Source organism: Nilaparvata lugens, chromosome 5 (genome assembly GCF_014356525.2).
Source record: "Nilaparvata lugens isolate BPH chromosome 5, ASM1435652v1, whole genome shotgun sequence".
NCBI classification, from domain to species: Eukaryota; Metazoa; Arthropoda; class Insecta; order Hemiptera; family Delphacidae; genus Nilaparvata; species Nilaparvata lugens.
In genome coordinates, this window is record NC_052508.1 from 14,812,085 (window position 1) to 14,836,286 (window position 24,202).

General features: G+C 33.7%; 1 protein-coding gene across 2 annotated transcripts; it reads left to right on the forward strand.

Annotated features, from left to right (window-relative positions):
- The first annotated feature begins 541 nt into the window (after positions 1 to 541).
- Positions 542 to 20,478, forward strand: LOC111051224 (sepiapterin reductase). 2 transcript variants are annotated; one of them, XM_039427721.1, is made up of 6 exons: positions 542 to 849; positions 2,355 to 2,661; positions 3,842 to 4,058; positions 9,122 to 9,294; positions 16,541 to 16,761; positions 18,650 to 20,478. In XM_039427721.1, exons 3-6 carry the CDS (start codon positions 3,852 to 3,854, stop codon positions 18,841 to 18,843), a joined length of 795 nt encoding a protein of 264 aa, XP_039283655.1. In that variant the 5' UTR covers positions 542 to 849; positions 2,355 to 2,661; positions 3,842 to 3,851; the 3' UTR covers positions 18,844 to 20,478. The 2 variants fall into 2 exon arrangements, with proteins under 2 accessions (XP_039283655.1, XP_039283656.1); XM_039427722.1 differs by lacking the exon at positions 542 to 849 and adding an exon at positions 915 to 1,080.
- Positions 20,479 to 24,202: the final 3,724 nt, after the last annotated feature.

Below are 24,202 nucleotides of genomic sequence, written 5' to 3' on the forward strand. Positions count from 1 at the left end.
AACAGTATACATCATTATTATAAAATTGAAAACGTCAAATTTCAATTGAATGAAGATAAAAAATTAATTACAATATCAATTTTTCAAGTTCTACTCACAAATTATATAGTAGATAATAAAGCTTTTAGATCTATTTTCAATAGCAAAAATTACAAATATATATATTTGGAAATAATTATTGCTTATTATTTTATCATCCATAATGAAATACTCAGCCACAGTAAATAGAGACGATTATCTGTTAGATTTCTCAATTTACACTTAAACGCAGTTAATGTTATAGCTCTCTCATGATATTATACCATCTCTCATGATTTTATAAGAGAATTATTTTGTGTGTGAACATGTTTTCCCCACACATTCGTCTAAAATTCACATGACAACTCATCCAAAAAGTCATATCACTGTTACTTCGGTTAATACCATTCATAGTAGCGTAGTATACCGTATTTCATTATGATTTGAAATGCGCGCCAAATCTATAAAAGGATTTCTCTGTGTTTAGAGGGCTACCTTTAGCTGTTGTTTTTAACTCTGTGTTTTAATCGACTAACCTCAAAATAAAAACAAGTTCAACAAAAGTTCACAGCCAAGGTTTTACGATTGGATAGCAGGCTATACCTTGGTAATGTGATATAGGTATAAAATTCTCTCTTCTTCACTCCTTTCTTGAGAGAAACCAAAAGCTGAAAACTAGTTCCATGGCTGATAAAGATCCTTGGCTTGTTGAGAGTGTTCAGGTTGACACTACGACAGATGTTACCTCCAACAAAAAGTCTGGCTTTGAAGACAATTTTATTATTGAAAGAGATAAATTACCAGACTCCGATCAGTATTTGGCATCACTTGGTAAGCTACCTGAACTACACTCTTGTTTTGTTTTAATCATGCTTTTATTATGTAAGAATTATGTAACCTTCTAGTTACTAAACGTAACTTACCGTGTGCAAATCAGTGAATGAGTGAATCAATTTTTCTAGCTTAGAAGCTTGGCCTTCTCTTAAGTTACACTCATAGTCATATTTATTTACTGGATTCTTGTTAGGGGGTCTAAAATCTCTTAATTCTGTTGCATTACCGGTAATTATTTATACATTTTATTTATTACTGAAGCTTTTATGTCAATTGTTTAGTTGCTTACCAAAACAGTTGTTATACTATTGTATTAAAATTTAATACTTGTTGCCTTATAGTCTAACTCACTAGAACTTGAGTTAAATTTCAGTCAAAACAAAAATTCCAATTATTGCACCTTCAAGATAGAAAAGTACGGTATGTAAATTAGCGGGTTCAAACCGATGAGTCACTGGTCGTAATCTGTTTCTTTTTGGCTTGCGGCAAGAGCTTGCAGCTCTTGAAAATTGATTATTGTACTTATTTTTTAGCATTAGGCTACTCTTGATTTTACAAAGTCTATTTTAAATAGAATAACATTTTTCATCTTTTTGTGTTTAATAATGTTTGAGCAGACCAGTACGACAAGAGAAGTAAAACCATACTTTGAACCTTGATTTCAGTAAGTCACCGTTAGCCGATGATCACAATGGTCTAAGAACTTTTTAATAAGAGATAAGAATATCAATATCAAGCCAATTCATGTCATACCTTGCTGTTAAATGTGTAGTTCCCAATAATTTAATCTAATAATTTAATGTTTGTATTAGTAATAGGAGACTGCTCAAATTCAATTAGCTCCTCCTCACGGTATTTAGATGAAAATCTTCTATATACCATGCTCCTCCTGACTTATTAGTTGAATTGTCAGAAAAGTAACTATTGTTTCTACTTGTCTGATGTGCATTGATAATATTCCATTCTAAAGCTAAATACCTAGCTTTGTATCAATGATAAAATATTCTGATTTATACTAAATCATAGGTACTACGGCTTTTGGCTTTTATTGATAGGTTGTCCTTGACGGAAGTTCTACCTCGCCTGAATATGTCATTTGAGCCGTCAATGGGACTCACGCCTATTATATATCATACTTTTATACCATCTGCTTCATCTATTGCTCATACTTTCAGGATCAATGTCGTCATAAACGGAAGTTCTACCTCGCCTGAATATGTCATTTGAGCCGTCAATGGGACTCACGCCTATTATATATCATACTTTTATACCATCTGCTTCATCTATTGCTCATACTTTCAGGATCAATGTCGTCATAAAACTTAATCACGTAAAAAAACTGTTACTTTTCTTTTTACCACCTATATCATTGAAATCAGGGGCACTTCAGGTAAGGTAGGAGGGTGAGGTCAGGGTATCAGAGGAAGATCCGCTGATCTGCATGATAGTTTGAATACAATACCTGCACTATGTGCATTCAATTCTTTTTTGTTATTTTTCAGAATCCAAATTGAAGAAGTTGAAGTCTTCAAACAGCAAAAAAGCAGGGAAAGACCTGCTGTCATCGTTGGAAGACACTAAGGAATCTTGCATGTACCGTCTGATCAGTGGCGAAGTGGGAAATCTGACAGACAAAGACATTGATTTGGACGCGCCCATAGATTTGAACAGCACTGCCGCTTGGCTGAAGTCTCACGTGAACCCCGAGCAAGCGCTGACTGTCGGAGAACTCGTTGAACTTATAAAAGCCGATTATCTAGCCGAACAAGCGGGTTCATCTGAAAATATCACCGAAGAAAAGACAACATAGTAAGTTTAACTTGATTTCTTATATTATTTGTACAAACACATAAATCATTAGGGCTTGGGATAGACCTTTGATCTATTTCATTAACGAATTTGAATCAAATTTTTTGACTTTGGTTGTAAGACAGATAATATTAGTTATGTCAAATTTCTTGGCATCACATTGCAGAGTAATGTGAAATGGGAAAATCATATTTTTTCATTGGGTGAGAAAATATCTAGAGGCATTTTTATGTTATGTAGATTAAGAAAAATTGTTAGCATTGATGTGTTGGTAGCTGTATATTATGCTTACATTCAGTCACACATGTTGTACGATATTTTGGCATGGGGGAGAGATACCAATATGAAGAAACTTTTTGCTGTACAAAAAAGGGCCATAAGGATCATTTGTAAAGTAGATAGTAGAGCACATTGTCGACCTCTGTTTAAAAAACTAAATATTATGACTGTTTATGCTTTGTATGTGTTTGAATGTCTGATGTATACCAGAAAAAATTTATCCATCTTACCCATAAATAGTAATATTCACAATCATTTTACAAGACAAGCAGAAGCACTTAGATTATCACAGTGCAATTACCTTTTAACTTTAAAAATTTTTATTGAATTTGGAAAGAGGTTATTTAATAAACTGCCTGCTCATATTAAAGAATGTGATATTAATAGTTTTAAGGTTTCTGCTAAAAAGATTCTAATTGACTGCTGTCCATATGGTTATGAGGATTTGTGGTGTTGTCTTTGTATTTTCTTAACTGTGATATACCTGTTTTAAAAATGTTTCTTATATTATATAGAATTTGCTTATCTTTGTCTTATTTTTGTATATATTACGATGTGACTGTGATGACTATTAACGTTTATTGGTATATTTTAGAATTTCTTACTGAATTGTTGACTTTGTCTTGCATTTTTGTTAAAGTATTCTGACAATGAATGAATCTTGAATAAGGGCGAGACCACACGAGGTGTTTTTTCAGTTGGCACTACAGGACAGGAAGCTTTCCGATTGGCTGATTGGGTTGGCGTCTCGAGGAAGTTCCATGTCCAGTCAATCGGAGAGCTTCATGTCATGTCGTGCCGTGTAAACTCTATAAATAAGAATGTAATTTAAATAACTCTTATTTCTCTTGACAAACTCTTCCTAATTAACTTGCTCCAACTCGCAATCTTGTTTTTCTAGAATCAACATAATGCCTGGCGAAGACAGAACATTTTGGGGCCAGCAGACTTTTTGCATAGTTACCGGAGCCAGTCAGGGTATAGGTCGCAGTTTTGCAGTTGAATTCGCGAGGAATTTCGCCAAAAACTCAGTTATTGTCCTTCTGGCGAGGTCGTTCAGAGGCTTGCAGGCCACCAATGATCTCATAGCTGCTGCCAATCCCGATGTCAAAGTCATTGTAAGTATGATGTGATTTTTAATAACCGTTAATTTATCATAAGCTCTCCATTATTTATTTAATGAAAAGTTCATTAAAGTTTTTCAGTTAGCCCATCTTATAATATGATAATTTAGGAGAAGAATAATGAATCTGCACTTACTTCAGAATCTATTCAAACAAAAACCATCTAGCAATTGGGGAGCACTCATAACGGATTGATAGAAAAATATGCATAAATTCTGCGTTTTACAGCGGTCTATGCGTTTTCTGTTATTTTTGAGAATTAGCTGACAGAAATGCTTAAATTCTATGCACTGGTTCAGCTAAGGACAAAGGCTAAAGCTTTTATAAGAGAGATTTGGAATTGGGGCAAAACTACCACTTCAATCTAGGGGTTTCTAAAATCTTTGAGAAATAGGTGAGTCGAGTTTTGAAATTACCTATCAAAGATACTCACAAAATCTGTGGGGTTTCAAGTTTTCCAAGATTTAAAAATTTTTGTTGCAATAAAAATGTTTTGATAAGGAGGATTTGAAAATTAGAGCAAAATTACGCCTAAACTCTAGGGGTTTCTAAGATTTTTGAGAGATAGCTAAGGAATTGATAAGGGAGCTTTAATATTACACATCGTAGATGGATTTAGGGTCTAGAAATTATTTGATAAGATAGCTTCAAAATCACGCACCAACAATGTGTCTAAAATCTGGGAGGCCTCTAAGTTTTTGATAATTAATGAACATAAAATGCTTGAATTTGGTGTACATGTTTAGCCGAGATAAAAGAGCTTTAAAGACACAACCTAGTGCAACGATAAATTGAATCGTTAGCAGTGAAAGCATAATCTATTTTTCTGGCACCTGTTATTTGTTATCAAGATTCGGGAAAATAATAGTTTTGGGCCAAGCCTGTTGTTCTATCCGAATCATATTCATATGATCTGTAATTTAATTTACAAATTAATGAATAAAACACTTAACAGAACTTCGTATAAAGCAGGTGATAAGAAGTTTACCAATATTTTCATTTTGTCTTTGGTTGTCGTTCCTTCTAAGAAATTTTCGAACGTCTTTTTCCAATGTTTCCACTCTCTCTCTCTGCCGTAGGCAAATCTGGGTCGATAGATAATTCCTTTGGCTTGAGAACTTGTCAATATGTGATTCCATCTTATCTTCTTCGTAGTTAACGGTTTTCAATCGTTTTTGTCTTTTTCTTTGTCGGCATTTTATTTGATTAAAGTATCTAGAGGCATTTTTATGTTATGTAGATTAAGAAAAATTGTTAGCATTGATATGTTGGTAGCTGTATATTATGCTTACATTCAGTCACACATGTTGTACGATATTTTGGCATGGGGGAGAGATACCAATATGAAGAAACTTTTTGCTGTACAAAAAAGGGCCATAAGGATCATTTGTAAAGTAGATAGTAGAGCACATTGTCGACCTCTGTTTAAAAAACTAAATATTATGACTGTTTATGCTTTGTATGTGTTTGAATGTCTGATGTATACCAGAAAAAATTTATCCATCTTACCCATAATAGTAATATTCACAATCATTTTACAAGACAAGCAGAAGCACTTAGATTATCACAGTGCAATTACCTTTTAACTTTAAAATTTTTATTGAATTTGGAAAGAGGTTATTTAATAAACTGCCTGCTCATATTAAAGAATGTGATATTAATAGTTTAAGGTTTCTGCTAAAAAGATTCTAATTGACTGCTCTCCATATGGTTATGAGGATTTGTGGTGATGTCTTTGTATTTTCTTAACTGTGATATACCTGTTTTAAAAATGTTCCTTATATTATATAGAATTTGCTTATCTTTGTCTTATTTTTGTATATATTACGATGTGACTCAGGATATATAATGGAAACATGTTTTTATTTTCTGAAGCGGTTCAATATACCATTTTATATTACTTAGTTTTTGAAAATTATGTCCTGAAGATGGCGACCGTTAGCATCAATACATTGTTGAAGGCGATCTCTGAAGTTTTCAGCAGCTCTTGCACACATATCGCGGGGAATGGCATTCACTTCGTCAATAATCCGCTGTTTCAACATTGCTAGAGTGTGAGGGCGGCCTTTGAAAACCCTTTCCTTCAGATATCCCCAAAGAAAAAAGTCGCAAATGCTCAGATCTGGTGACCGCGCAGGCCACCCAACATCACCTCTCAAAGAGACTAGGCGTCCCGGAAACATCTCTCTCAAAACGTCTAGTGAAATTCGAGCTGTGTGAGCAGTAGCTCCATCTTGTTGGAACCACAAATCCGCCAGCCCGTGTTCTTCAACCATCTCTTCTAATTTGGGTTGCAGAAAGTTTCTCAACATCGAAACATAACGTTGGGAATTCACTGTCACGGTCACTTCTTCCTCCTCAAAAAAGTAGGGGCCAACCACGCCAAATTGTGATATGGCACACCACACCGTCACTTTAGGAGAATGTTGAGGTCTTTCATGAATAATTCGAGGGTTTTCTTCAGCCCAGTAGCGAAAATTTTGCTTATTCACGCACCCACTAAGATGAAAATGTGCCTCGTCACTACTAAAAAAAGCTGCATGTGGAGGGATTTGAGCAAGCATTTGCTCACACAAATTTTGTCGGTTGGCGTAGTCTACTGGGCGTAATTCTTGAGCAATCATTATTTTAAAAGGATGAAACTTTAAATCGAAATGTAAAATCCTTCTTAAACTGCGGTCTGAAATCCCCAATGCAAGAGAATGTCGTCGAGCAGAGCGTTCCGGTGATTGTTCGAATGCTGTTCTTACCCTCTGCACATTTTCTGGCGTTCTAATGGACTTGCGACGACAATGTGTATTTGTTTTCAGTGTACTACCAGTTTCCTCCATCTGCCGAATCCATGACCGAATTGTGTTTGCATTCGGAACGGCGTTGTTGCGTGGAATGTTGAACTGTCGTCGAAAAGCTCGTTGTGTAGCGATCACAGATTTATTGTTCTCATAATAAGCGCGAACGGCAAAACCACGATGAGCACCGGTCCAAATCATGTTGGCTACTGAAATGGGGTTAACTAAGAAACAAAAACAGACCATGTGGAAATTTGTAACTTTATCACAGCTGATGTGACAATGGAAACAAACTGCTTAATCGTTCCTGCCGCACCTTGTATCTTGCGCATTTACGGTGAAACGCGGTAATAGATTTTCATGAAATTTGACAGGTATGTTCCTTTTTAAATTTCGCGTCGACGTATATTCACGATTTTTGGAAATTTTGCATTTCAAGGATTATACAAAAGGAAAAAGGAGCCTCCTTCAATCATACGCCAATATTAGAGTAAAAATCAGACTATAGAATTATTCATCATAAATCAGCTGTCGAGTGGATTATAAATTGCATGCCATGACACATGCAATTCAATTTCTCAATGTAACTTGGTAAAAAATCAGCAGCTGTGTAGACTATTAATTGCATTCCTCATTGAATGCAATTTTTATGCACTATTAGATGAACTATTGATTGCGTGCAATAACGCATGCAATTAATAACTAAAATAACATATTATTGTCTCTCGAACTTTCTAGCTGCTTTGAACTCGGGCTGTCCTGTTGCCAGTATATCTTGAAGGAGCTTAGCTTTTGATGTTAATATTTTTGATACACCAACCCGAACAGCCATTAGCCGTTTTCAAACTGATATCTCGCCGACACGACATACAGAGAGGATTTACTCTGATGGACAGTATAAGAGGAGACTGCGGTTTATAACTGCGCGAGGTCTACTGTTCACAGAACTACTAGTTTAATACCATAATAACTTAATATGATAATTCAGGAGAAGAATAATGAATCTGCACTAACTTCAGAATCTATTGAAACAAAAACCATCTAGCAATTGGGGAGCACTCATAACGGATTGATAGAAAAATATGCATAAATTCTGCGTTTTACAGCGGTCTATGCGTTTTCTGTTATTTTTGAGAATTAGCTGACAGAAATACTTAAATTCTATGCACTGGTTCAGCTAAGGACAAAGACTAAAGCTTTTATAAAAGAGATTTGGAATTGGGGCAAAACTACGCCTTGAATCTAGGGGTTTCTAAAATCTTTGAGAAATAGGTGAGTCGAGTTTTGAAATTACCTATCAAAAATACTAATAAAATCTGAGGGTTTACAAGTTTTCCAAATTTTTAAAAACATTTTTGTTACAATAAAAATGCTTTGATAAGGAGGGTTTGAAAATTAGAGCAAAATTACGCCTAAACTCTAAGGGTTTCTAAGATTTTTGAGAGATAGCTAAGGAATTGATAAGGGAGCTTTAATATTACACTTCGTAGATGGATTTAGGGTCTAGAAATTATTTGATAAGATAGCTTCAAAATCACGCACCAACAATGTGCCTAAAATTTGGAGGCCTCTAAGTTTTTGATAATTAATGAACATAAAATGCTTGAATTTGGTGTACATGTTTAGCCGAGATAAAAGAGCTTTAAAGACACAACCTAGTGCAACGATAAATTGAATCGTTAGCAGTGATTCTATAACCTATTTTTTGGCACCTGTTATTCTTTATCAAGATTCGGGAAAATAATAGTTTTGGGCCAAGCCTGTTGTTCTTTCCAAATCTTATATGATCTGTAATTGTATTTACAAATTAAAGAATAAAAAACTTAACAGAACTCCATAACCGATAAGGCTAGAAACACACGAGGCGCTTTTTTCGGACGAGTCGGCACGACAGGACAGGAAGCTCTCCGATTGGCTGATTGGATTGGCGTATCAGCAAATCGGAGAGCTTGCTGTTCTGTCGTGCCGTGCCGACTCGTTTGAAAAACCGCCTCGTGTGTTTCTAGTCTAAAACCTTGAAATTGTCCCATAAAAGTAATAGACAACTAATTTCACATGTTTTTTTTTCAAATTCAAATTTATTTCCACAAAGTACAAACATTTCAATCATACATCACAAAGGCAATGAATTACAATCAATTCAAATAAACTAAATTCCTCACTAAAAAATAATTAATTAAACAATAATAGTAGACTATTAATAGTATCAATACTTTTAATTCATTTGTGTTGAATAAATTTTAGATTGATTCTGGAATTGTATTGCAGTTGCATGTGATGGATCTGTACTCGCCGAATCCGTCGGAATTCAACAAGATAATCGCCGAGGCGGCCAGTGATGTGAGTCAGTTCAAACTGGCAGTAGTGGTCCATAATGCCGGCTCATTGGGCAACTGCAGTCAACTCACGTCAGAAATGAACGACCTTGCTGAATGGAATCGGTGAGTGGTTTACTCACATTTTTCAGATTATTTTTAATATAAATAATCTAATTGTCAAATCTTAATAGTTTATTTTCGCAAGTGCTGGAAAGTATGTTCCTCTGTGTATTCAGAACTGCATAATATGGCCTTACAATCAAGTATTTTTTTAATTCTGAGACAAATAATTTTTTGCTCTCAATAGTTTTGAGATGTAGCGGGAGAAGGTTGAAGAATCGTGATCCTGTGCAAATTGGAGATCTTCGAAATTTATCTAGTCGGTGCCGAGTGATATTCATATTGGTCTTATTTCTTGTGTTGCAGCTATGTTGATTGCCTCTTAAAGGTGGATTTGAGTTTTTTGCCAGTATTATAGTTTCCAAGATGTATATATTACTGTGAAAATTTTGTTTTCCAGAAACAGAGGCCTGCAGTGCTCAATTACATTCGTTTGAAAAATTGTTCTTATTGCCTTTTTTTGTATTCTAAGTATTTGGTCAAGACAGTTTTGGGGTGCAGCTCCCCAGGCAACAATCCCATATCGCAGGTGCGAAGTAAACAGCGAATAGTAATCAGTTAGAGCCGTTTTTTCATCCGTAGTATTTCTTATTCGTCGTATCACATAAAGTGCTGAGGATAATTTCTTAGATAAGTAGTCGCAATGCTGTTTCCAGCTCAAGTTCTTATCGACCATCACACCAAGAAACTTAGTAGAGCCCACCGCCAGCATGCTGTCCTCTCTCAACTCCTCATCCTCTCTATTGCAGTTGTTTGGTGTGAAGTTGATGAGCGTTGTCTTTTTCTTGTTGATATTGAGTTTCAGACTATTGCAGATTGATGTGGCTTCTTCAAATGCTAGGCTAACTCCACTATTGTCTGCTTTCTGATTGGTAGGTAAAATAATGGTAGTATCGTCAGCAAAAAGGATGCACGTTTTGTTTTCTGTGAGTAGCTCTGGGAAATCATTAATATAAATAAGGAAAAAAGAGGTCCTAAGATTGACCCCTGAGGTGGATTTTTACATAAATATATCAGTGAACATCTCCCTTACAGTGAGAATATAATTCCCATACTTTCTAATGGGACGGTTCATACTCGATCGCTTCACAGTGCGGTTTCGCTGTAGTTTATCATTATAAACTAGATGCAAATCATCTCTAATGTGAAAAGGTGCATTCCTACATATCAGTATCAGTGAACTTGTCCCTTACATTGAGAATATAAATCCCATACTTTCTAATGGGACGGTTCATACTCGATCGCTTCACAGTGCGATTTAACTGTAGTTTATCATCACAAACTAGATGTAAATCATCTCTAACGTGCATAGGTGGATTTTTACATAAATATATTAGTGAACATCTCCCTTACAGTGAGAATATAATTCCCATACGTTCTAATGGGACGGTTCATACTCCATCGCTTCACACTGCGGTTTCACTGTAGTTTATCATCATAAACTAAATCTAAATCATCTCTAACGTGCAAGGGTGGATTTTCACATATCAGTATCAGTGAACTTGTCCCTTACATTGAGAATATAAATCCCATACTTTCTAATGGGACGGTTCATACTCGATCGCTTCACAGTGCGGTTTCTCTGTAGTTTATCATTATAAACTAGATGTAAATCATCTCTAACGTGCATAGTTTGATTTTTACATATCAGTGAACGTCTCCCTTACAGTGAGAATATGATTCCCATAAGTTATAATGGGACGGTTCATACTCGATCGGCCGTTATAAACAAGATGTAAATCATCTCTAACGTGAAAAGGTGGATACCCACGTATCAGTATCAGTGAACGTCTCCCTTACAGTGAGAATATGATTCCCATAAGTTATAATGGGACGGTTCATATTATTATTATTATTATTATTATTATTGTCATTTGTTACGTGAAGCCACATATCTGAGCAGAGCTCAAGTGGCATGTAACATGTCATGAACATTTTTCTATGCAAAGTGTATGCATCTGTATCAACTCAAAGTGTGAAGGCACCACAACATTCCTCCATGGTATAGGGACACGCTTCCACAAGTATATTAGTAATTGAAGACAAGAAAAGCCTATGACTACCACATAACCGTATTCTTTCAGGTAGACAATTGAAGAGCTTCAGTCCCGAATAATATGGTCCTTTTTCCAAAAGTGTCAGTCTGTGAGCGGGGTACTGATATACAGCTGAACTCTTTGCTCTTGTGCTATAGCCATGGCAAACTACATTTCCTTCAAATCTCTCTGAATTTCTGAAGACAAAATTTACAGTCTCAAGGAAGTGCAATGCTGGGACCGTGAGAAACCTGTATTTTCTAAAAATGGGCCTACATGAATTGGATGGCCGCAAGCCCTCCAAAACACGAACAGCTTTCTTTTGCATCTTAAATATTTTATATAAATTATTTTTACTATTCCCCCAAAAGAAGATGCTGTAGCGTATTAGGGCTAAAAAATATCCATGATACACCTTCTGAGCTGTCTTTATAGTGGATGCAGTCCTCACAGTTCTCAGTGCAAAAAGTGCATGATAGAGCTGTTTTATAAGTTTTTCCAAGTGTTTATCCCATTTCATATTTTTTTGCAATTCCACTGTAGTTTATCATCTTAAACTAAATCTAAATCATCTCTAATGTGAAAAGGTGCATTCCTACATGGGTATCAGTGATCGTCTATCATGGTATCAGTGAACGTCTCCCTTACAGTGAGAATATAATTCCCATACGTTCTAATGGGACGGTTCATACTCGATCGCTTCACAGTGCGGTTTCTCCGTAGTTTATCATTATAAACTAGATGCAAATCATCTCTAACGTGCATAGGTGGATTTTTACATATCAGTGAACATCTCCCTTACAGTGAGAATATAATTCCCATACGTTCTAATGGGACGGTTCATACTCGATCGCTTCACACTGCGGCTTCACTGTAGTTTATCATCTTAAACTAAATCCAAATCATCTCTAATGTGAAAAGGTGCATTCCTACATATCAGTATCAGTGAACTTGTCCCTTACAGTGAGAATATAAATCCCATACTTTCTAAGACTGTCAACACCCTTCAGTTCGTCTGTCAAACAGTAGAAAATTCTGAGCGCAGCATAATGAGGTCCCCCCTCAAAGAGCGAAAGTCTATGAGTGGGGTACTGCAGGGTAAACATTTTACCCTTAGTATTAGATTATAGAGTGTTTCAAAAGATACTCAACAACTTTGAATATCCATATAAATTCAATTAAACGAGGTACCTTCGACCAGATATAGAATAGACACGCTGGAAAGTCAAACCTCTGAAGCCAACATGTATGACGTCATATTGGGGCATTCCACGTTAAAATGGTAGTGAATAAAGATAGGAGATAAACGTTGCAGAGTCTCTTAAATTGACTCCATTTTGCCACTGAGTGTACACAGCTGTTACTCAATATATCCCATTAAATTTGATCTAATATTAGGTCCGCCGCAAAGTAGACCCACGCTTATCCACGAAAAGCAACCCACGCCTTGGGATGTTTTGTAAACCATTGCTATAGAATTATTCATAATCAATCAGCTGACAAGTGGATTATTCATTACATATATTATTTTCATTACACAGATAGATGTCTGGAGTAGCCTAGCAATGGTTTACAAAACATCCCACGGCGTGGGTCTACTTTGCGGCGGGCATAAAACTCCATTTCCTCGATAAGATAAACAATTTCATGTGATATTAATTAAATTCATCAATGAAATATCTTTTTTCGTAATTTGATTCAAAACTTTGTTTGGGATCAGACTTTTATGTTCATACAAATCTGAAATGGTGGCTAATTTAAAAAGCTGTGATTCACCAATCTGAACTTCAAAACAACAGAAATAAAGCTACTCGGTGGGTATTCTATTTCAAATTCTCTTGAAAATAATAGCAGAATAGAAATCTTATTTATAATAAGATAATTTGAATGAAAGTAATTTTGATATAACCTTTCAATATTATCTATACAAAACAAACTCTACAGAAAAGTTTTCTATCCGATGCTGACGTCACGATGGGGCGATATGGCAGTAGAGATGTTGGCTTCATCGACTTTCAGTGTGAATATACAATGGGCCGTGTCTATTCTATATCCGGTCTAAGCAAGGTACAGAGATGGTTCTAGTGTTTTCTTGAAGGAAAACACAGCTAGTTTGGTATTGGAATAGTTTGATAGCGCAAAATTACGCAATAACAAGTGCTAGCGATAGTTGAATTAAAAATTGCTTTCTGCAATGGACCCGAGAGTGCTGCTTCCACAGTCCATCTCTATCTAAGATAAAAATATCATAGGGATAGTTCATCTGGATAAATTGCGACTGTTATCGATAAAAAATATCGATAAGAATGTCTAACAACGTGATTTTTACTCTCTACAAGAGATACACATCACAATCTAACTGACATCTACGCACGCTTGAGTTCAGTGGAGAAAGCCAATTTAAATTAATTTCTATGACGATGTTAAACTGCTTATTGTATTGTATTGTACGATATACTGTATGGTATTGTATGATGTCATAGTCTAGAGAAAAAATAGCTTGAGTAAATATCCCATGGTCGATACCATAACGCCCATAGTGCGTTTATGTCGCAACTTTTACTGTTATCTCAAGCTGATAGTCCACGTATTTCTTTCCCAAAAAAGTGTGTGACGCTGGTAGTCTCTCATATTGTGCTGTGCCGTTCGTACACTCTCATCCGGCCAAATTAGTAAAAATCTACAATAATCGATAGTAAACGACTTAAGATAACAGTAAAATTTGCGACATAAACGCCCTAAACCATGGGATATCCACTGACGCTATTGTTTCTCTATGATGATATATTGAATAAATGAATATCTCATCTTATCTAAATACAACTTCTGCCAGCACTTGTCATAGCGCAATTTCGTACTATCAAACTATTCTAATAAAAACCTGAAGTGTTTTCACTTAACACAAAACCAAAACCAACTCTCTACCTTGTTTCATTAAATTTGTAAGCATTTTTAAAGTTGTAAAGTAACTTTTGAAACACCCTATATTTTTACTGTATGGAACACGTACACTGGTATGTGGGAATCAAGCTTGAAGAGTAATAAAGTAATTGCACTGATTGATTTTTATGATTTCAATTATTCATATTGAAATTTGAAAGTGAAATGTAACCCACATTTCTATTGGAAATATTATTGTTCATACAATTTGGGAGAAGTTTGTTTTTTGGTACTACAAAATATATTTTTCTAATATGTGAATATTTTCTATTTTAGTGATAATAATGTAAAATTTTTCTCCTATGTTTGGGTTTAAAGCATCTAAATTTCAAAATATTCTTTGTAATAATAATCAAGTACGGAATGCCCTCACTAGAGAGTACAAGAAGATACATGAAAATCGAAGCCTGCCAATACATGAGGATATACAAGATGCCAATCAGAGCCGTCTGCAATCTCGTTAGCCACCGGTTAGGACGGCAATTACAGCCTTAACATCAAAATGAACTTTATTCCGAAGTGAATTTAAAGTATTGTGCTCACTACAACCTTAGTGTCCGGTTTCCCATTAGGGAACTTTGGACTATAATACGGCGAGGTGGAACTACCCTTGGGTCTCCCCACCATTCTAAGCCATACGCTAATAATAATAGTAACAGCCTTAGATGCAGGTCTCAGTTTAACTGAGGCCTGGCAACAAGCGTGGTCAGCAAAGCAGAACATTGACATCCCATTTGTAGCCAAAAGGCCCCCAGGCTTTGATTTGCCTCGTAAAACATGGTCGGCATTGAATAGGGTACGAACTTGTCATGGTAGATGTGCCTATCTGATGCATAAGTGGGGGAAGGCTGACTCCCCTTTCTGTGAGTGTGGAGCAGTCCAGACTGTGAGACATATAGTGGAGGAGTGCCGAGTGCCCCAGTTCAGCATACACGGGTGCACAGGAAGATTTCCTGGTGGCTAAACCAGCATCAATAGCCTACTTAAATACCCTGGAAGCATGCCTCTAATTTCCAGTTCAAAAGTGACTAAGATATTTTTATTCGTTTTATCTATGAATTTTCTATTGTTTTCTTTTTTTGCGAATTTTGTGATTATAAATGTGTTGTGTATGCTGCCATACGCTAAACTAGTAGTTCAGAGAACAGTAGAATTCACTACACTCACTAACATTACTATTGACACACGCCCGCCTATTCACACACAAACACACATGCAAATTGGATTTAGAGTATAATGATATAAATGCAATAGCATGGACGCTGAGAAATAGAGGTTCTTTATATTTTTGAGCTAGGATGCACGGTTAAAAAGATAAAAAATCTGAAACTTGAAATGTGGGTCTTGGGGGGGGGGGTAAATAATTGAATTACAAAAAATTAAAAATTTTCAACATGTAATATATGAAAGTATGAAATAAGACCGCCTTCGAGCTCTGGAAAATAAAAGTTTCCTACACTTTTGAGCTAGGATGCACAGCTAAAGAGATAAGAAATCTGAAACTTGAAATTTGTGACTTTGGGAGGGGATTCTAAATTCTTGAAATTTTGAACATTTGATATATGAAATAAGACCACCTTGGAGCGCTGAAGAATAAAGATAAAGGTCCTCTAAACTTTTGAGCTCAGAAGCACGGTTTAAAAGATAAAAGAATCTAAAACTTGAATTGGGACTTGGAAAAAAAATCGAAATGCCAAAAATTAGAAAATTTTCAACACGTGATACATGAAATAATACCGCTTTGAAGAGCTGAGAAGAATGAGCCCAATTTGAACCTGATCTGATAAAGTATTGAAAAGTTAGGTTGATTTTTAGGGTAAAATTTCCGAATAAAGGGCCGCCATCTTGAAACTGGAATGAATTTAAAAATTTCGAATACATACGTTTCTGCGTCTTGTTTCAAAGTTCTTGTATACCAAATTTTATCAAAATTGGACCATAACTGCGACTGTAACTGCGGTACAAACAAACAAACAGACAAACGCCGATTCGCTTCGCTCATTCAATAAGTAGTGAAAACTTTGTAAAGTGAGCGACTGCAAGACTTAACCTATCTCGGACTATGTGTAACCTTATCTAAATTTGGGAGAGGAATAGCAGAAGGTTTCCTTATTTTTTCTCTTCCTATCATTTTAATTATGTACTAATTGTATGAATCGATAAAGAAATAAAAGAGCAGTTCTGGGCTGAGCCTGTTGCTCTCTCCCACTCATTTCTATATTATTTGTAATTTATTGTATTGATAAATAAAATAAATAAATATTGTTTTTCAGATTCATGTCGTTGAACCTGTACTCAGTTACTGCGTTGACAGCAGAGTTCTTGAAGATCTTCAACTTGGGTCAACGGTGCTTGGTGAATATCACTTCTCTGTGTGCCATCCAACCGGTGCGAAGCCTTGGCTACTACTGCATTGGCAAGGCCAGTCGCGAAATGTATTTCAAAACTTTGGCCGAAGAGGATCCGTCGCTCGATATTCTCAACTATTCGCCAGGTAAATTCATAAATTCATGAGTAAATTTTGTAGTAGATATGTATCATTCTCCAATCATTTATTCAATTCGCTTTGGGTCACTTAATTCCAATTCACTTCACTTCAGGCCCATTAGTATCAACAACGGTAGCATATAGAACATAGCATATCGAGAAAGTTAGGATATGACGCTTATAAAGAAATATCTATGAATCGAGAATCAATAGTACTGATAAGCTACTATTGATTCTAGATCTATAGATATTTCTTCATCAACGTCATGTTTATAGTGAGGTCCACGTTATAATGGCAGTGTTTGATTAGCAATGGTATTGCTATCCTTGTCTATGATCCAACAAAGCTTATAGCACTATCTCTTCCTCGCTTTGCTCTGTTGCCAGATCGTCTTTTAACAATGTAGAATTAATAATCAATTAACAAAATATTTCATCTTAATAAAAACTGAAAATTCAATATTATTGAAAAATATAATTTCTACTGAATAAAATATAATTTATCATTTTAAACGAGAACGACCCGTTAATATTACATCAATAAACCAGTATCAGCGACCGTTTATAGAAGGCATTGACAAGACAGAGGATCGGCAACGTATTTCTCCTATCTTTCTCCACTGCCATTATAACGTGGACCTCACTATAGAATTGGAGCTTTCTCCTTTTTTTTATTTTCATGGAAACGATAAGCGACGAATGTTTCACTAAATATAAAATATTATTTAATTTTTGTTTCACTAAATATTAAATATTATTGAATATTATTATTTTTTCAATAAATATTATTTGTATAACTCCTGAAAGTATGTAGAATAATAATTTCTATAGTGAGATTGACGTTTTATAAAGTCAGCACCTGATTAACATTGGTTTGCCATCCTTTTCTGTTATCAGACAAAGCAGATAGCTTTATCTTTTTCCACCTCCGCACTGTTGTCAAATTGTCTATAGACTACGTAGAAATGTTACGAACTACCAAAATATTCAATCTCAATTATTATGAAAATGTATTTATTAAATCATGAAAGATTTTAATTTATTCTATTGGCTAATAAAATTTAATTGATGATTATTAAAAAGAATCAACAATAGACAGCAATGACTTGAATCTATCTATGAATCTACTATGGAAGGCAGTGGAAATATGAAAATTGGTAGCTCTGTCGTTTTATCATTTTCACCGACTTTATAAAGAATCTCACTATTTCTTTATAGTTTAAATTACATATTCATTAGGTAAATTATGTAGAATCACTAGTACCATTTGATTTTCTTCGATGACACTGCTTTTTTGAGTTTCATCCCATAATCAAGTGTCCAAATGAAAAATTGATAATGGGATGAATACTCCTAACCTGACACGTCATGAAAGAATATAGAAGGGTACTAGTGATTCTATGTAAAATTAATAAAATCATGTAGTACCCTTTTTATTTAAAACATTTTAACACTTTGAAACATTCCAATGACTAGTTTCGGCTTAAATAATCCTATTTTTGATAAAATTAAAAGTAAATATGTTTAAAATTAAATAATTTCAACCAAAAAATAATGAATAAGAATTAAATAAATAATATGAAAATAAGCATATGAACATAAATATTATCTAATATCAACTTGTTTATTTTTGCATTTTAACTTGAAGATGGTCAAAGTAAGCCGATACTAGTCGTTGAAATGTTTTAAAGTTAAAAAATGTTTTAAATAAAAAGGGTATTACATGTTGTTGTATTGTTTTTATTAATAAAGTTTTTTATTAATAATATATTGTTTTTATTAATTTTAATATAGTAGCCCAAGTCAAGTGATATTATGATTCGATGTAGTATAACTATCAAGTTAGCCCCATAGAAATGAATGATTTAGTAAATATTTGTTCATATTGTTTGCAGGTCCAGTAAATACGGGAATGATCACAGATCTGATACAAAGCGTGAAATCTGATGACACGAAGAACATGTTCGAGAGCATGAAAAGTAATGGAACGTTGGTTAGTCTGCCGGAAACTACAGCCAAGGCTATTGAGGTTCTCAAAAAGGGCAAATACAAGTCTGGTGGACGAGTCGACTATTTCGACGATATCTAAAGTGCAGGACTTCTGGTTCAGTGGAAAATAGTTTTACAAATTTATTTCGACAATATCTAGAGTGCAGGACAATTATTAATCCAGTGAAAAATGGTTTTACAAATTTATTTTCACAATATCTAGAGTGCAGGACATCTATTTCAGTTAAAAATAGTTTAAAATTTTTTTTCGAAAATATCTAGAGTGGAGGACATCAGTTTCAGTGTAAAATAGCTCTAAAAATGTACTCAACAATTATTGGAAAGTTGATAGATCATACCCATGAGGAGAGGTGGTAGGAGAAGAAGAAACACCCCTACAAGTTTTTGAACTACAGGAGTTTATTATATTAGAACAGAACACAAAATTGGTGCGCATCAGACTATTGAATTCTGTATTTTAAAAACACTGTTTTATTTGTCAAATCCAATTTTATTAATCTAAAAATAATTATAGGACTACAGTTTCGTGTTGAAACCAACTCATCTTTAGCCGTAGCAATGTATCTTCTGAATTTTATATAATGCATCTTCTTAGTACGGTAATTAGATTGATTGATTAGATAAAAGTGAATTTGTCAACTAAAACAGTGTTTCTCAATAATTTTGGGGAAGTTCCAAAACATCAATATCACATATTATAAACACATTTTATAAATGTTGTATTCAGTTTTAAAGAGTTGAAATCAATGGTTGAATTGATTTTAGTTTTGTGATAAGCTCAATAATTTTATGTACGTACAAGGAAATAATTGGCCGATATACGGTAAAGATTTTTTTTAAACAATTATTCTGTTGAAGTTGCTTTCCATGACGAAACACTATATAATAAAAAAACAAACACTATATATAAAGTTAATTATTTTGTTCTTATAAATAATATTCCATCAGTCGTTCAAGTTCCTTTAGTTATCATTAGTAGATTATTCAGTGCCATGTTTTAAACGTAAATAATTAGCTCTCAATCCTCTTTCACAAGCTTGAATTTTATGTATTTAGTAATTTTTCAGAGTAGCCATTTATATTTTCAACTACAACTATCATGCATCTTTTGCCTTATTGTCTCGAATTTAACACTTTTATATATTTTATTCACAATCATTACTGGTACCTCCACTTATTCCTGTTTAGATTTATATTTTTTATTGAACAACCTTATTACTTTTTTAAATGCAATCATATACAAATTTTCATTTCAAATACAAGAATGATATCAAATTTATATTATTAGCCCTTATCAACCAATTTTATTTAGATTATTCATACTTATTTAGCTATCAAATTTATGATTTTTTACATCTCTATTGAGAATATGAGTAAATTTCAATCGGTAATAATTAGATTGTATCTCTTAACAAATATGTAAAGTGTTGGTTTATAGCTGAGGATAAAAACGTAGGAATTTTACTATCAATATTGGTTTTCTTTCAATTATTGTGAGTGGACTATTTCCACAAATTCTATAATCTACATTCCATTTAGTGCAATGAAATATTAATTATTTGATTATTATATGATTAGTTATTTCTTATTATATTCAATGTTTATTCTGCACGTGATAAGATGATGTGTTCTTTTATTATTATATTTCATGATAAATTTATATATTTATAGCTATTGAATTGAATGTATGAAGTAAATGGAGTTTTGATATAAATTTTCAGTGAGATTCAATGACTTGACAGCCAAAAATTCCCGTTCATTTCAAATTTTCAATATATTTTTTGACTATCGTCACAAGCTATATGATGAGTGGTTTTAGAGTTGATAAATTAGATGAAGTTAAAAAAATTGACCAGGTATCTGGAGCCTAAAATGTTGACTGTAATCAAAGTAGATGAAAGGTTAACCTATCACAATATCCATTTCTCTGTTACTTTTCCTACAGCATGTTGACATTATTACCTTTTTACAGAATTCAAATAAATTACAATATCGACACGAAAGAAAACAAAATGAGTGTGATATTCATGCAATTGTTCATTTATGGCCAGTTTTTATCAACTTTCTTGATCAGCATAGAATTATTATTTTCTGCCATGATTTGTTTACTTTTGAGTCGAATATTGTACCAATCTTATTTGAATGCTGTAAAATAATTCCAACCCACTGTAGGATAACTTCCTAAAGAAAGCAGTTACTTTTCCTCTAGTATTTTTTTCAAAGTACAAGTCCAAAGCCTTAAATTAATTAAATTTTCATTTTGACACAAAATTGAAATCGTTCCAATTTATCTACAAAATAAAGCAATTGGTATTTGAGCATGGCTTTACTTCTGGAAGTAGTTGAGACAAATTGTCGAAAAATTGAAAGTCTTGAAAAAAGATCTGAGCATGCAAGGCAAGGCCTACCCTCTTTCATCTTTCAACTTATTTGATAGCACTGAAATTGATTTTTTCCATTGTTGATGAGACCCTCATGAGCTTTCAGCTTGTGCGTGGGTAATGAAAAGTAGGAAGAAATTAGTAAGAAATGAGAAATTATTTCAAATTAATACAACTTGAAAAATCTTATAAAAACGTGTTTTTTAAATTCGATGTTAAATCAGTAGTAAAAAACAATGAATAGAATAGAAAAAACGTTTATTGAATAAATAAGTTAGGTACCTTAAGCGAACCTCAAAGAGGCTTGACAAGGTACCATATACAAAAAATGTAAATTCAAATATAAATATACTTATCAGTGAACGTTATTTTTACAAGAATTTACTCAACAGTTATATACACAGTGAATACACAAAACATAGTAAAAATACCAATCTTTCAACTGGATAACTTCAGCCAATAAGTGATGTCAGAACAATTAGAACCATGAAAACACTGTAACTAATTGTTGACTACAATCCTTCGCACATCAAATAACGCTAATAATAACCAACAAAATTAATTAATTGATGTGTACGGTAGTGGAAAGTTCTGGAATTCGCCATATAATTAGTTTGAACCTGTTAGTAATTATGTATTGCTAATCACATTGTTTAGGTAAGTTGTATTATGAAATTTTTAGAACTACGTGCAGTAGGCCATTTCTACTGTAAGACGACACCTGAGTGGTCTACAAAATTAGTTTTCTACTAGTACAATAAATAATCCTCATGAAATTATAATCACTTCGGAACTTCATTTTATTTAGGCTACTCATCGTTCAAAACTATGGAACCATCAAATATAATACACTCCAAATTTTAATGTATCACTACTACACCTGCTCTAGAACATTGGTTTCCCATAGTTGAGTAGGCTAATTTCCGAAAAAACGCAATTTATTTTTATATTTGTAGTGAATTTCATATACTGTATTTTTGAATATTGTGTACATTTTATTGATTAGATTGCTTATTTGTATATTGAAATAAAATTTATTGTTATTATACTCAAGGGTTTTGGTTGAAGTTACATTGATTTAATTAACATTATTTATTAGATCACATCAATAGCGATTAGGAAGATTGAAACAAAGGCTAACTTTGCCTTTTTCAAAGCATAATTATTACCCTTGAAATTTTAATATATGAGAACAGCAGCCACATCAACTAAATTGCAAAAAAAAACAGTTCAAAGTCTTATCAGGTGCAGACTCTTTGCACCATTGTCGACATCTCATTGAAAAATTGAAACTATTGACAGTCATAGGCCTAGAATTTATAATCATTTGTCTACATATAAATTGTTGTGCCAAGATTGTTAAATTTACAAAATTACTATTTGGTTTGTTTTAAGACCATATTATTGCTTAACTGATCTTCTTTAGTGTACTTTATCTTGATATGAATCTTTTACTTGGTATTTTGTTTTCTGTATTTTGTATACGGTACTGTTACTTTGGCAATTGCTATTATGTGGTTTACGACAGTAGAATATACGCTATTTTAATGTAGGCTATTTTACACGACGTTCAGTCAATTACTTTAAGTGAAGAAGTGATTTTCTTACTTATTTACTTGAAATAATTGACAGCACATCGTGTAAAATACATAAAGTGTTTTGATGATACATTGCAGCTCGGAATGGATCAAAAACCATCATCAGTAAAATATATTTTTTATTCAGTGATTGGGAATTATTCCATTTTAAAGATGATTTTATTCATTATTACAATATACATTAATGAATTGAAAAGGAGCTATATCCAACTGAAATTCTAATTCACGAGTGAAACTACAAAACAAGCAGAGCTTTGATTTTGAACTGCAGTGGGTATGTTCAAAATGAAATCTAAGTAGACTAACTTACCTACTGTAATTTATTTATTTATGTATACATTGATAGATACAATATGATTCTCAACTATGAACGATTGGGAAAGGAACAACAGGCTTATAGCCCAAAACTGTTCTTTTCCAAAATTTAGATAGTAACTGTCCAAAAATAGGTTATGCTTACACTTCATGATTTCAACTCAATACTATGTAAATAGCCTATAGGCCTACTCATATCAAGGTGTCGAGGTCGTATAAAGGCTACTTCATTTATAAAATAGCATTATAGTACCCTTTTTTGGAATTAATATAAAATAATAGATTAAAAACACAAATTATAAAACTACTAGTTTCTATGTTCTACATCATCTTCAGGTTTTAAAAATAAATTTCAAAGACTACTTTGTTTCAAGTGTAGACTACTGTGAGATTCCCTTATCGAACTGTCAGTATTCCTCTATGACTGAGATGATTGCTTCCCGTTCAACCAATGCTGACAGTTTGAGATGAATCTCACTCACATGAGAAGGAGGCACTTTCTCTCCTCTGTACTCTGTTGAGATGCGACACATCGGGGGGACCTTGTTATCACATCAACATCTCCATATAATACCAGTTTTTTGTGACTCATTTGCTTTCTCTAGGAAATTTCAATAGCATTTTCGTTTGGTTGATACTCAAACATGAGCGTGGTTATTGTGGAGGGAGTTGGTTCAATTCTCTATTATCAATAGCTTCAAGCAATATAGAACAATTGAAAAAATATTGTTTACATTCATAATAATTTATTCCAGTGCCTCTCCACCTTTTGGATTGGTGGGGAGTTTTATGATTTATGTTTTGATTTTATGCTTATGATTTTATTTTTTACAGATTTATGCTTTGGACAGCGGGGACCTTGTTATCACATCAACATCTCCATATAATACCAATTTTCTGTGACTCATTTGCTTTCTCTATGAAATTTCAATAGCATTTTTATTTGGTTGATACTTAAACAAGAGTGGTTATTGTGGAGGGAGTTGGTTCAATTCTCTATTATCAATAGCTTCAAGCAATATAGAACAATTGAAAAAAAAATGTTATCATTCATAATAATTTATTCCAGTGCCTACCCACCTTTTGGATTGGTGGGGAGTTTCATGATTTATGTTTTGATTTTATGTTTATGATTTTATATTTT

Coding starts and splice junctions, on each gene's coding strand:
- LOC111051224 (XM_039427721.1), top strand. CDS start 3,852: ATGCCTGGCGAAGACAGAACATTTTGGGGCCAGCAGACTTTTTGCATA. Junction 9,295..16,540: donor GACCTTGCTGAATGGAATCG/GTGAGTGGTTTA, acceptor ATTGTTTTTCAG/ATTCATGTCGTTGAACCTGT. Junction 16,762..18,649: donor TATTCTCAACTATTCGCCAG/GTAAATTCATAA, acceptor TATTGTTTGCAG/GTCCAGTAAATACGGGAATG.